We start from the raw sequence: 15,265 nt of genomic DNA, 5'->3' as shown, positions 1-15,265 counted from the left end.
CAGAAATCTCTATTTGAATACTAGAAAGCGTTTAGTTATATGATGTTTAATTTCATTAAATGTAATACTCTGTCCTTTTGATATGTAGGTATTTAATGTTGACTTGTAAGAGTCAAACTGGAAAAGTTTGGGAAGTCAACATTAAAAAATTCTTATTCATCAAACTTTACTCTCTTCCCTTCATTAGACACATCATTTATATATTCCTATTTAAAATGCCCAGTGTAGTATACACAAACATATTTTATCATTTTTTTGGAAAAAGGATATTATTTCTAGAATCATTTTTGGACAGTATATTTGTGACAGAAGTGAAAAATGTCATAAATATGGTAAGAGAGCTTGATGGGGCTCAACATCATGATTTCACGGTTCATGAGTACAAGCCCCATATGGGCTTGACAGAGCAAACCCTGCTTGGGATTCTCTCTCTCCCTTTCTCTCTGCCCCTCCCCCACTCACTCTCTCTGTCTCTCTCAAAACAAGTAAATAAACTTAAAAAATGTAAAAAAAAAAAAAGGGAGCTTGAGCATGAAAGGGCTCTTTCCCCTTCATCATAGGGATAGACAGCTGTTTTATAAAGGAAGGTTTGTTAATGTTGTTTTTAATTTGGCAAAGGAAGGTCCCAGAGTTTAGGCTGGAGCAGATTTTGAGTGAAAAGATTTAGGACACTTCACACCAAAATGAATTTGGATTTGTTGTCTTGGTTTTGTGTTGTCTTGTGTTCTTTTTGCTACTGTAATGAATTATTACAAACTTAATGACTTAAACAACACAAATTTATTATCTTACAATTCTGTAAGTTGGAAATCCAACCCCAGTCTCAGGACTAAAGTCAAGATGTCAGGAGAGCTGAATCCCTTTCTGGAGACTTCAGGAGAAAGTACAATTTCTTGCCTTCTCTAGCTTCTAGAGGCTACCAGTATTTCTTGGTTGTGGCCCCTTCTGTCTTCAAAGCCAGGAATGACCAGTGGGGTCTTTCTTATATTGAGAACTTACAGTTCTCTTCACTTTCAAAGACCCTTGTGATTTCATTGGATCTTCCTGGATAAGCCAAGATATTCTCCCTATTTTGAGGTGACCCTGATTTGCAGCCTCAATTTTTCTTTGCCATGTAACATAATGTATTCACAGATTCTGAGGATTAGAACATAAACATCTTGGAACACCATCATTCTACCTACCACAGTCCTTGAAGGGAGGAGTGAACTCCATGGCATGGGGGGAAAAATTCAGAGAGAGGGAAAGGAGGGCAGGTTGTGTTCTAATGAGAAAGATATCCAGGCAGAATTTCCCTATCATAGGGATTGATTGCCAATGAGGCTTTAAACTGCTTTTTATCATGTTTGTTTTTTTAATACTTATTTATTTTGGGGAGAGTGCAAGCAGGGGAGGGGCAGAGAGAGAGGGACAGAGGATACCAAGCCGGCTCTGCACTGGCAGGCTCACAGCAGTGAGCCCGATGTGGGTCTCGAACTTAGGAACCACGAGATCATGGCCTGAGCAGGAGTCAGACACTGAACCAACTGAGCCACCCAGGTGCCCTATCATGGTTTTTAATACCCCACTTTGTGTTTATTCCTGTTCTATGCATTTCTGCATTTTTCCATTAAGCCCTGATGTGTAATAAAAAGTCCATTACTTTAAGGTGAGTTTTGGAGTGAAGAAAGAGAAGAGATGGAACCACGTTCACAGAACCTGGACTGAAGCCAAGACCACGGAGAAAAGAGCTGCAGGGCAAAGATGATTAGAAGGGATAGTGAGTCAAGCAAGCCAGGAACAGAAATTTACAGTAAGAGAGGACAGGGAGATCACCTACTATCTCTGCATCCTACCATTCACTGTGTCCATAGGACATATGCCTATGGCAATTCATTTCAAAAAAGCAGAAGTGACTATTGATTTCACAAAGCTCTACATGTGGATTAGGCTCTGAGATACAAATGCTAAGCTTCTACCTTCAAAGCGCTTGCAATCTAAAGGAAGGGACTGGCAAGTAAATGTCTATTTTTCGGACAAAATATGCACAGAGCTCTGTACAGGGAGCATCTGGGAGCACAAGGAGAGATTTCCAAAACAGATTGCACATGTCAAGGAAGGCTTTCCAGAAATGATGTTGGAGCTATGTATGGAAGTATGGGTGGGAGATATGTGTCCATGGAGGAAGGAAGCTGGGTATTTCAGAAACAGCAAATAACAGTGTGTTGAAATGTGTAGTCCTAATATAGATCCTAGAGGCATACTCCTACTTTACCTTTGTTGCCCATTAATCCTTCCTCACTTCTGTCACAATGGTGCAGAATGGTTCTTTTCCTATAAAAATGTATCCAGTCTGACCCCATCCACTCTGGCCACCCAGGGGTTTTTCTGCTGCATTGGGTATCCTTTTGCCCATTTGAGTCTTCAATCTTTCCCTCTCTTTATCTTTTTCTGTACTTAAGCTCTCTGATGTCTCCCACGTTAGTAATTTTGTAGCCTTTGATCCAGTGCCATATCTCCATTCTGCTACTCCCTCCCTCTGTTTTTTCCCCCAACCAATCTTCTTGAAAGGACTCCAACACTAGATTTTTCTACTTTCTAACATGCTGCTTACCTTCAACACTCAGCTGTCTGAGTTCCAAAGGCTCCCTGCAAATCTGCCCAACACTGCTTTCACTGAAGCAGTGAAACTTTTGTGTTGAAATCAGATGGCATTTTTCAGTCATAAATTTTCTGAATTCTCTGACACATCTAACACTATTACTAACTTCCTTCTGGGAATGTTCTCTTCCTCTTTCTTCAGGGATGACAAGATTCTGATTTCCCACCTGTTTCTTGGCCATGCCTGCATCTCTTTAAAAATCTATGATCTGGGGCGCCTGGGTGGCTCAGTCAGTTAAGCGTCTGACTTCGGCTCAGGTCATGATTTCACGGTCCATGAGTTCGAGCCCTGCATCGGGCTCTGTGCTGACAGCTCAGAGCCTGGAGCCTGCTTCAGATTCTGTCTCCCTCTCTCTCTGACCCTCCCCCGTTCATGCTCTGTCTCTCTCTGTCTCAAAAGTAAATAAATATTTAAAAAAAATTTTTTAAACCTATGATCTAAGGTACATTCATATACTTTTTCTATTATTAGTATAAAAGTATTAAATGAAATAGGTTTCTTGTTGAAAAAAATATTTGAAGTGTGCCTTAGAATTTATTCTACTAGGATTCAGCCTATACAAGTCTGCTTCAAAAATCAAACATTTCTTCATATGGCTGACATTGTAATTAGAAAAGCAAGTGAAGTCTACCAAGATTACAAATAGTTTTGTTGTGAGAAACATGATTTATGCTTGTCCACAGCCATGTTTTCTCTCAGACACTTCTGCTACTATTGTTTTAGGAAAGCAATTAGAATTGGAAAATTCTATTCAAGAGTGTGGGCACAGGACAATGTAATGGAGAGGAGAGGGCATAAAGTAATCATGGTTATGAACTTCAGTTTGAAATACTTAATGAGTGGCATAAAAATAATTAACAGTAACTAGCTAATAACATTTAAATATAACTCCTATTTCATTTTTTTAATATTTATTTATTTTTGAGAGAGAGAGAGACAACAGGAGCAAACGAGGGGCTCCTTTTTTTGCCCCTTTTTTGAGGGAGAGAGGGAGAGAGAGAATTCCAAGCAGGCTCCACGCTGTCAGTAAAGAGACCCACACAGGGCTCAAACTCACAAACCATGAGCTCATGACCTGAGTCAAAACCAAGAGTCTGACGCTTAACTGACTGAGCCACCTAGGTGACCCTTATTATTATTTTTTCAGTGAGGGGCAATTTTTCAGAAGAAAATATTAAATCATCAACATCAAAAAAAAAAATACCATCTCTACTTGATTGAAGTTGATTTTTTTAAATAGAATATATCCTTTTAAAAAGTCAGGAGTATATTTTCTGGCATTGAGAAACATTTTGTTACTTCTAAGAATCAACCACCGTTCTCTGCTCACACAAAACATGGTTTTGAAATAAGAGTTCATTTTCTTAAGAAAAATAAAGTGCTTATACAGAGCTAGCCAAAACAAGTCTCCACAGATTGAATAGATTAAATTGTTGGGAGTACTGTAACTCCAAAAGTGCCTTGCATGGGGAATTCAGTGTGAATGAATGGAGATCCTGGGATGAAATACCGCAGCAATACTTGTATGGTTATTCAGTTATTCCACATATGCTATAGAAACATGATTTTGTAGATACATCCTTGTAGGTGGGGATACAATGGTCAAATGGTGTTTACGTTTTGACTTAAATGCTATAGAAATGTAGCAATTACACTAAATTTAAATGGCATTTTGCCCAATTGATGTATACCCCAAATTGTGTTGGTAAGTTACAATTATTTTGTAAAGGTCATTATTTTTCTAATATTCTAGATAAACTCAATATTTTATTGAAACATTGATTCTTCTCAGGTTTGAATTTATTGGATCCTAACGTATCTTATAAGTATGAATTCTTTTTATGTCTGGCTCAAGCTAAGATTTCTATTTGTAATTTACAGTGGAGTCAAATTTTAAATTTTTTTTTTTAATGTTTATTTATTTTTGAGACAGAGAGAGACAGAGCACGAACGGGGGAGGGTCAGAGAGAGAGGGAGACACAGAATCTGAAACAGGCTCCAGGCTCTGAGCTGTCAGCACAGAGCCCGACGCGGGGCTCGAACTCACAGACCGTGAGATCATGACCTGAGCCGAAGTTGGACGCTTAACCGACCAAGCCACCCAGGCGCCCAGTGGAGTCAAATTTTAGGTAAGAGCTTGGTTCTGAAGTCAACTTGAGATGTGAAAAATTGCATACAGTCAGCATTGTCCTTGAAAATCCCTTAAAGTGCTGGTAAAAATAAAAGGGCATATGACTTAGTATTGTAAGCCAAATTAGAGTATAATCTCCTGTATCTAAAGTCCAGTGTGAAAGAGCAGACCTAGGCCAGCCGACTAGTGACTATGTCCCTGACATGGCCGCAGAAAGAGGTTCCCGCTCAAACCTCAGACCACGCCTCCTCCCCTTGAGTAACTTATGTTTTCTAAGAAAGCAGGCTGCTGATTGATGCATTCTTCCGAAGTCTGAGGTGGAAGGAAGGGGAGTGTGAGAGGCGTAGGAAGTGTGAGTAGAAGAGGGAGGGCTTCTCTCAGGTAGCGGCCAAAGGTAGGAGCCCTCAACCCTGTCCAGGCTTAGAATGACCTGGGAGCATTTTACTCCTCTCCAAACCAATTAATCAGAGTCTCTGGGGATGGTGTTTGGTGCTAGGTATTTATATAGCACAGCAAGGCTGACAGCCAATGGTTAATAGGTGACCAGTGAGAAACGTTCTGCATACACGGAGGCCAAACATGTTAGAGATCCTCAGACACAGTGGTTCTTAAACTTCAGGTGCATCAGAATCTCTTGGAAGACTTGTTCAAACACAGATTGCTGAGCCCCACCCCCGGAGTTTCTGATTCAGTAGGTCTGTAACCACCAGGCCCAACATTTACATTTTTAACAAGATCCAGGTGACGCTGATAATTGCTGATCTGGGACCACACCTTGGCAGGCATTGTTCTATCCTTCCCCAGCCAATTGGCTGAGGCCACGACCCTTCCCCAGCCAATTGGCTAAGGCCATGATCCCTATAAAACCTTTGAGCTCTTTGAAACTCGCTCTCTCTCTCCGGTATCTCACCGCTTCGTCAGTGCATGTAGGAGATTGAGCTCGAGCTAGCTCGAATAAAGGCTCTTTGCTTTTGCATCGGACTCGGCTCCCTGGTGGTCTTTGGGGATCACGAATTCTGGGCATAACAAGTGCAGTCATTTCTCCTTGAGCTTTGGACCAGATTTTTGTTCTTCAAATAACAAATAACATACTTTGTTTAAGTTTAGGACCACACTGTAATAAAAATGTATATATTTAAATGTTAAAATCACAACTCAGTGAGGGAGATGCTTACAACATGAGAGGCTCATGAGAACAAAATAATTGAGGAAACAACAGATAAAATCAACCAAACTGGTTTTTTTGGCCTATCTTATACAGTATATATTAATTTGCTAGGACTGCCATAACAACGTCACATAGACTGGGTGGCTTATACAACAGAAATTTATTTTCTCATAACTCTGGAGGCTAGAAGTTTGAGATCAAGATATCACAGGGTTGGTTTCTTCTGAGGCTTTTCGTTGCCTTAGAGATGACCCTCTTTTCTCCGTGTCTTTACATGGTCTTCCCTCTGTGTATATTGGTGTTTCAATTTCTTCTTCTTATAAGGACATGAGTCATTGGATCAGGGCCCACGCTAATGATCTAATTTAACATTAATTACCTTGGTAAAAGACCCTTCCTTCAAATATAGTCACATTCTGAGATACTGGGAGTTATGACTTTAATCTGTGAGTTAAGGGGGGGGGATAATAATTCACCCCATAACGCAATAGTGTTTAATAATATTGTGTCTGATTATATTAGATACATTTCTGCTGCACTAAAAGATAAGGTAGCCTGGAAATAAAACGGCTTATTTCTGTGATTTGTGCAAAAAGGCCACCCCACTACTATTATCTCTATCTCCATCACCACTACACCATCACCACCATCATCTCCATCATCAACACAACATGGCCACCATTCCACTACCATCACCACAACCATCACCCCGCCCCCACCCAGTAACAGCTACCCTGGATAATTCAGCCTTCAATTCTAAAAGAGGAATTTGAACCAACTGTTGACCAAGTCAAAAAATTTCCATGGAATAGGTCAGATATATCAAATCTTCAACTTGGATTCTAAAGTAATACAGACAATATCTCTTGGTTAGTGATAGCTTCTCTAAAACATGACACTGATACATAAATTATAAAGGAAGGTATTGATAAATTTAATGACATAAAACCCAACATCCTTGGCATGTCAGAAATATCACAAATAAAATTCAAATACCAACAAAATCCAGAGATTTTGTTTGTTACATGTATGTCAGAAAGGGTTAATAAAGTGCATTTATAGGTTAGCTAGAGTAAAGATGTCTAGCGCTGCAATTTATTGATAAGGAAAATCTTGGAGAGAATTAGTTATGGGAGAAAAACCAAAAATTTTATTCAGGGAATACTAGAGTTGAGATGCCTATTCAACGTACAGAGATACTAGGTACAAAATTGCATATCATATTTATGTAAGCCAAATGACATTCATATTATTATTTTTTTCACTAGTAAGATTTTACTTCTAATAAACCATGAATATCTTGATTTTATATTTTTCAAAGTACATTTTCAGGTGCATCTCTCAGCCCTCCAAAGATTGCTCCCATTCACTTCATGCAATAAAAGATGCTGTCCTTCTGTAGTTATATAGTTCTGTCCTCTTTCTGTATTATAATATTAATAATTTTAGTTGCCACACATCTTTATCTGATTAAAAAAAGAATTTACAAATGTTATAAACTTTGTTTTGAGGGGTGCCTGGGTGGCTCAGTCAGTTGAACTTCCAAGTCTTGCTTTTGGCCTTAGGTCATAATCCCAGGGTTGTGAGATTGAGTTCCACATCTGGGCTCTGCATTGAGCTTGGAACCTTCTTAAGATCCTCTCTCTCTCTCTCTCTCTCTCTCTCTCTGTACCTCTTCCCCCACTTACACATGCTCTCTTCTCTCTCCTCTCAAATAAATAAATAAATAAAACCTGGTTTTGGAACACTTTCATTAGTTTTTAATCCAATCAGCATTTTGTGGTTTAAAAAAAAAAAAAAAAAAAAAAGCAAGACAACAGTTTGAACTCACAGTTTACTGGCAAAGACATTTCTGCTGAGGGAAGGGTCAGATTGAAGAGAAGCAACTGTTCCATTTCTTCATTGGCCTCAGAAGTGTGTGCTGCCCAAAAGGATGCATCAAAATGAAGCCCACAATGATTATTTTGAAGCTTAGACAGCTGCCAATTTTTACCCCAAATAATGTGAATAAGAAACTAACTGTATTTGCAGATACTAACTATAATTGTACAGCTTCTTAAATCATCTAAGAAGGGGCTTACATTCAACAATCAAGAAATCATTTTAATTTTTCTTTAAAATTTAATGTCTTTAGGGAGAGAGAGACTGAGCACGAGCGGGACAGGGGCAGAGAGAGAGAGAAAGACACAGAATCTGAAGGAGGCTCCAGGCTCTGAGCTTTCAGCACAGAGCCTGACACAGGGGTTTAACTCAGGAGCCATGAGATCATGACCTAAGCTGAAGTCAGACGCTTAACCAACTCAGCCACCCAGGTGCCCCAAGAAATCATTTTAAACTAGTAGTTATTTTCATATAAAGAGAAGGTTTCCCCTTTTTCTACAAGTATTTCTCATTAAAGAATGTGTTTTCTTACACCAATGTCATACGTATTTGAAGAAGCAACAATAGTCAAAAAAAAAATTGGCATTTCTGTATACAGTTGCTCCAAAATATTTTTCAATTTCACAAAGCTATTATCCAGTGTGGCCATAAAATAGAGACTATAGAGTCTAGGTAGCAAGGATTATTTCTAAAACCAATGTTAAGTCAAAGAAATACAAAATACAGCATGACACTAAATTTCTGGATTTAGTGCAGTAAGAGTAAACACCTAAGAAAAATTTCCTACTATTTTCTAAAAGAAACAAAGACCTGCAAAGGCTGGTTTCTGGTTGTACAACATGCTACACACTGTATGGATATGCAATTTAAATAGACATACACTACATTCATCTCTGCCCTATTTCCTATGTCTCGCCCTTTCCACCCCCAACAATATACTACCTTTTGCCAAGTTACAGACATTAACCTAAACCATCCCACATGGTCCAGGGAAGAGTTAATGTAATGCATTGATGTAAAATGTGAGGGTAAGAAAGTCCCTTTCAGTCTTCTCAAAAGCAAAATATGTATATTTCATAAGGCTCTCAGGAAACACTGATGTCTTTAACCTCGTGATCATGTCTTTTTCCTCATACTATACTTGAATGTGCTTGTCTTCATCAGCTGGGGATACTATAACAAATTACCATAGATTGCATGGCATGTAAACAACAGAGATTTATTTCTCATGGCTCTGGAGGATGGAAGTCCAAGATCAGTGTGCTAGCATAGTTCTGGTGAGAACCTTCTTCTGGATTACAGACTACTGACTTGGATCTTTACATGGTCGAAAGAAGGCAAGAGAGCTCTCTGGGGAGTCTTTTACAGAGGCACTAATCTAATCTAGTTAATGAGGGCTTTACTCTCATGACCTAATCACCTCCCAAAGTCCTCACCTCCTAATGCCATCACATCTGGGGTTCGGATGTCAACCTACGGATCCTGGGGGAGCACAAACATGCAGTCCATAATAAGGGTTCATACAAGTTCTTCCGGCTCCTGCAACTCTTCCCCTGCCACTTCCATTCCTCTTCCTTGGCCACGAGCTTCCAGACATCATCCACTTGACAACTGAATCAGTACTCCTAAGGTTGGCTACTTGGCTGAAGTCTGAAGATTTTCATGACTTGTTTGAGGTAGCAATACTGGAAGCAGTGAAGGTTTCTGCTGATTGATGTATCTCATCTCAGTCAAGGTTGATTTCATAAAATTTCAAGAGCAAGTCCTACAGAATCTGCAGCTGTAGCCACTGCTCAAGGCTGAGGAAACCAGTTCTCACTGCCTGAGGAAGTCAACCATAGCCTAACTTTCTCTGTTCAGGACTTCCCATTAAAAGATACTTCTACAATTGCAGACAAGCCACAGACTGGGAGAAGATATTTGTGAAATGTATATCTAATAAAGGACCTGCGTCCAAAATATAGAACTCTTGAAACTTGACAATAAGAAAACAAATAACCCAGTTAAAAAGTGGCCCAAAGATCTGAACAGACACCTCACCAAAGATGATACACAAATGGTAAATAAGTATTTGAAATGATGTTCTAGGGGTGTCTGGGTGACTCAGTTGGTTAAGCATCCTACTACGGCTCAGGTCATGGTCTCACGGTTCGTGAGTTCAAGCTCCGCTTCGGAGTCTGTGTCTTTCCCTTTCTCTCTGCCCCTCCCCCACCCCTGCTCGTTCTCTCTCTCTCTCTCTCAAAAAAAAAAATGAACATTAAAAAAATTTTTTTTAAAGAGAACTGATGCTCTCCATCATATGTCATTAGGGAATTGAAAATTAAAATAACAATGAGATACCACTACACATCTATCAGAACAGCAAAAATCCAAAACTGACAAGACCACTGCTGGCTAAGATGTGGAGCAGCAGGAACTCTCATTCATCGCTGGTAGGTATACAAAATGGTATAGCCACTTTGGAAGACACTTGAGTGGTTTTGTACAAAACTAAACATGCTCTTGTTATATGACCCAGCAATTGCACTCCTTGGTATTTACCCAAGGGAGTTGAAAATTTATGTTCCCATAAAAACCTGCACATGAATATTTATGGCTGCTTTATTCACAATTGCCAAAAATTGAAAATAACCAAGATGTCCTTTAGTAGGTGAATGGGTAAACAAATAGTGGCACAGACAGCGGAATATTATTCAGTGTTAAAAAGAAATGAGCTATCAAGCCACAAAAAGACATAGACAACTGTGAAAACGTATTACTAAGTGAAAGATGTCACTTTGAAAAGGCTTCTTGCTGTGTGATTCCAACTATATGACATTCTGGAAAAGACAAATCTATAGAGATGGTAAAAAGATCGGTGGTTGCCAGAGGGAAGGAGAGGGGGGGATGAATGGGTGGAGCACAGAGGATTTTTAAGGCAGTGAAACTAATCTGTGTGATACTGTAACACGGAATATATGACACCATACATTTGTCAAAACTCATAGACCTGAACAACACAACGAATGGCCCCTAATGTAAACAAAAGTGTTTAGTTAGTAACAATGAAAGTATCAATATAGGTACATAAGTGATAGCAGGGGTATCATACCAATGCAAGATGTTAATAATAGGGGAAGCTATGGTATTGGGGGGACAGAGATACATGGGAGTTCTCTCAATGTCTGCTCAGTTCTGTGCACCAGAAACTGCTCTAAAAAATAAAGCTTATTAGTAATTTTTAAAAATATAAAGTAAAAAAGTACTGCTCTGTCAGGGTTGTTGAAACCAGCTCATTGACATGATTTCATTGTATATTTTAGGGACAGGGAGAGAGAGAATCTTAAGCAGGCTCCACGCTCAGCATGGAGCCTGACACAGGACTCGATCTCATGACCCTGAGATCATGATCTGAGCTGAAATCAAGAGTCAGACGCCTAACCGATTGAGCCACCCAGGCGCCCCAATTGCCATATTCTCATGAAGCCAACCTGTCACAAGTACTCTTGTTGCATCTTCAAAAAGGTTTTTACTGAGAAGAACCTCCTAATGTGCCATTCGGTTGGTATTGGGCAAGTGCCCACTGAAGTCTCCACTGGCTTTTGTGCAGGTTTGTCTCATTTAGTTGCATTAGGAAGTGCAGATTCAGAAGATGCTGTCCCTGCTGCCTGAGGAAGGGGTGCAGTTGCAGAAGTGGGAACCAAAGCAGAGACAGCAGTTGGACTTGAGCTACAGCTACTGCTGGGGATGAACCGACTGGAACAGTAGTCACAAGATTTGGTCACTGGGTTGTAACTGGGGCTGATATCATTGCTTTGGAATATGTCACCATTATCATCATGAACTTTTCCTCATCTTGATTATTTATTTGAAGGCAGTTATCATAGGGGCATCTGGTGGCTCAGTTGGTTAAATGCCCTACTTCAGGGGCGCCTGAGTGGCTCATTCGGTTAAGTGTCCGACTTCAGCTCTGGTCATGATCTCACAGTTCGTGAGTTCGAGCCCCGCGTCGGGCTCTGTGTTGACAGCTCAGAGCCTGGAGCCTGCTTCAGATTCTGTGTCTCCCTCTCTCTCTCATCCTCCCCTGCTCACACTCTGTCTCTCTTTCTCTCAAAATTAAATAAACATTTAAAAAAAAAATGCCCTACTCCAGCTCAGGTCATGATCTCTCTGCTCGTGGGTTCAAGCCCTGCATTGGGTTCTGTTCTGACAACTCAGAACGTGGAGCCTGCTTCAGAGTCTGTCTCCATCTCTCTGCCCCTCCCCTGCTCATGCTCTATGTCTCTCTCTCAAATATAAAATAAAACATTTTTAAAAATGTGAAGGCAGTTATCATTAAGGGGATTATCGTTATTAAGGACTTTGCAGAAACTGACATTTTTCCCATTACCCAAAATGCATGATTCACCTTCAAGGCTGTTACTACAAAGCTGCAGCCAACTCCGAAGGGTCCATTTGCGTGAACTACATTGAACTCTGGCACCAAGGCCTTGACTGAGGCTGGAGCCCACAGTTCATATCACATTCACAGAGCCAGAGTGCCCAATTCCCCATGTCACAGTGTATTATCCAGGCCTCTAGAAAGCTCTCTTCTCAGACTGACTGCTGCACACAGCCAAAATTACCTTTTAAATGACAACAGAGTCAGTATCTCTTGCTTCAAAAAGAAAAAAAGAAGAAGAAAGTCCTCCATTAGCACGTTAGTTCTCACCACCCTAAACTAAGAGCAATTTTCAGTAAAAGACGCATAGTTCACACTGGAGAACTTAAATCATACTGTATTTTTAAAAACAAATTTTACACAAATCATGTGATGACAGCTTTCAGAGGAGACTGTTTTTGACCCTGTCCCTGAATTTACAGCTGAGAGAACACGGCAACCCAGAAACCCAGGAGTGGAGGGTGACCCTGCGGGAGAAAGGGGTTCATCATGGCAGATGACCTGAAGCGATTCCTGTATAAAAAATTACCAAGTGTTGAAGGGCTCCACGCTATTGTTGTGTCAGATGGAGATGGAGTGCCAGTTATTACAGTGGCCAATGATAATGCTCCAGAGCATGCTTTGAGACCTGGTTTCTTCTCTACTTTTGCCCTGGCAACAGACCAAGGAAGCAAACTTGGACTTTCAAAAAATAAAAGTATCATCTGTTACTATAACGCCTACCAGGTGGTTCAATTCAATCGTTTACCTTTGGTGGTGAGTTTCACGACCAGCAGCAATGCCAATACAGGATTCATTGTCAGCCTAGCAAAGGAACTTGCTCCATTCTTTGACGAACTGAGACAAGTTGTGGTAGCTTCTTAATCTGGCAGTGGTTTTGATGTTCACCTTATTTTCATTATAACAGACACAATATCAATTCAGCAATCTTTAGACACAACAATACTTGTATCCATATACTCAAGAAAGGGCCCCTTTCCCACCTTCCACTAAAGAAAGAGCCTATAGATATAATTTACGGACAGATTGTTATCTTTTCTTGTGTAGGGACTTTTCTTAATTTAGTGAGATCAGGGGTACCACAGAAATGGTTCAGTACATCACAGCTCCCATGGAGTTAGTGCAGTCACCAGATATGCATGAGATTCCATTCAGTGGGTCAGAATCAAAATCGTACTTTGATCCACTTGAGCCATGAAGTGCTCCCTATAATATAATATGCCCAGGCCTACAGAATGAAGCAGACCTTTTTTATTGTGAATAATAATGAGGACGTATTTTCTTTACATTGTTTTATTTCTTTGTATTGAGAGTGACAAAGATAAACTGACTTAGTAAAAGTAATAAAATCAGTACAATCACTAAAAAAATTTACAAATTAGAAAATAAAAACAAATTTTAACTACTAAAAAAATGGTTTTAAAACTACCTTTCTGTTTTTTGGCATTTAGTACCTGGCAAATAATAGCACCCAAATGTATACAATGGAGGCTTAGGGAAGAACAGATCTAATCGAGAATTTAGTTTTAGACAATCTGTGGGTCAGGTACTTGTAGATATCCACCTGGAGTTGTTGAGTAGGCAGACATTAATTTTTTATGGCATGAAAGCCATGGAACTAAATGACATTACCTAGGAAGTAAAAAAAAAAAAAAAAAAAAAAAAAATATATATATATATATATATATATATATATATATATATATATATATAGACAAAGAAGTTTTCTGGGGCAGACCAACTTAGAGATTATCAAGGCAGAACCAGATCTTACAAAAGAGACTGGTAAAGAGTGGCCAATGAGACAGATGACAACCAAGAGCAAGAAGAGTCCTTGACATGGAGTAAAGAAAGTATTTCAAGAAAGAAAGGCTAATCATTTGTGTCAAAAGCTACAAAACCATTTGTGTAAGCCAAAAGGTGCTTACAGGTACAACATCCCAACTGAGAATTGACTTGGATTTGGCTGCATAGAAGTCATTAGTGATCTTTAACAATCAGTTCTTGAGGAAGGAAAGAGACAGAAACAGTTTGGAGTAGATTCAAGGGAGTGTGGGAAAACAGGAAGGCAAGAGAATTAGTATAGACGATTGTTTTTAAGAGAATGTGATATGCTGCGAAGGGAAGCAGGGAAATGGAAAATGGAGCTGAAGGAGATGTAGAATCAGGTTGAGGTTGTTGTTAAATGGAAGAGAGAGGGGGGAATTGCAAACATTAAGTCTTTCAGCAGATGAGAAGTGATGAGAGTCAGTACCCCAGAGGAGGAATTGACTTCAAGACAAAGTACTACCCTTTGTGTTTAACCATAGGAGGTAATATAGGATATAGGATTACAGGTGCAGATTGGCAGGTTGGTATTTTTCTATGAAATAAGAAACAAGACCATCCATTAAGAATGAGGAGGAGGGAGGGGTGTCTGGGTGGCTCAGTCTATTAAGCCACCGACTTCAGCTCAGGTCATGATCTCGCCGTCGGGCTCTGTGCTGACAGCTTGGAGCCTGGAGCCTGCTTCAGATTCTGTGTCTCCCTCTCTCTCTGCCCTCCCACACTCATGCTTTGTCTCTCTGTCAAAAATTAGTAAACATTAAAAAAAAATTTGTTTAAAGAATGAGGAGGAGGAGGGAGAGGAGTTAAGATGGCTGAGAAGTAGGGGGACTGGGCTTTCCCTCGCCCTCAAACACAGCTATAATGAGGTCAGATCACTTGGAACACCCAGGAAATCAATCTGCGGAGTGGCAGAAGGATCACCACAGGGGAAGAGAGACAGTTTGGTCAATTTGAGGCCCGTGTATGAGAATTGGGGGAAATAAAACGACATAGGCATGGAAGAGAGGGAACCCCTTCTGTGGAGAGACAAAAGGGAAAGACAGAGAGACTGGGGAATTGTGGTATTGACAAGATTAAAAAACCTCTCAGGACCATGGACTGGGGAAGGAGAAATATGGACAGTGTCAGTTTCTATTTTGCAAACAGCTTCAGGAGCTGAAGATTGGAGTTTTCAAAAGCAAAAGTGCCTCACTTTCT

At 40.0% G+C, this 15,265-nt stretch overlaps 1 protein-coding gene across 1 annotated transcript; it reads left to right on the top strand.

Moving 5' to 3' along the window:
* The first annotated feature begins 12,730 nt into the window (after positions 1-12,730).
* On the top strand, positions 12,731-13,105 carry LOC122198718 (ragulator complex protein LAMTOR3-like). Its single transcript, XM_042903446.1, has one exon. It carries the CDS (start codon positions 12,731-12,733, stop codon positions 13,103-13,105), a length of 375 nt encoding a protein of 124 aa, XP_042759380.1.
* The last annotated feature ends 2,160 nt before the right edge of the window (positions 13,106-15,265 follow it).

Source organism: Panthera leo, chromosome C2, assembly GCF_018350215.1.
Source record: "Panthera leo isolate Ple1 chromosome C2, P.leo_Ple1_pat1.1, whole genome shotgun sequence".
NCBI lineage: Eukaryota > Metazoa > Chordata > Mammalia > Carnivora > Felidae > Panthera > Panthera leo.
This window is presented reverse-complemented; position numbering and strand designations above follow the sequence as displayed.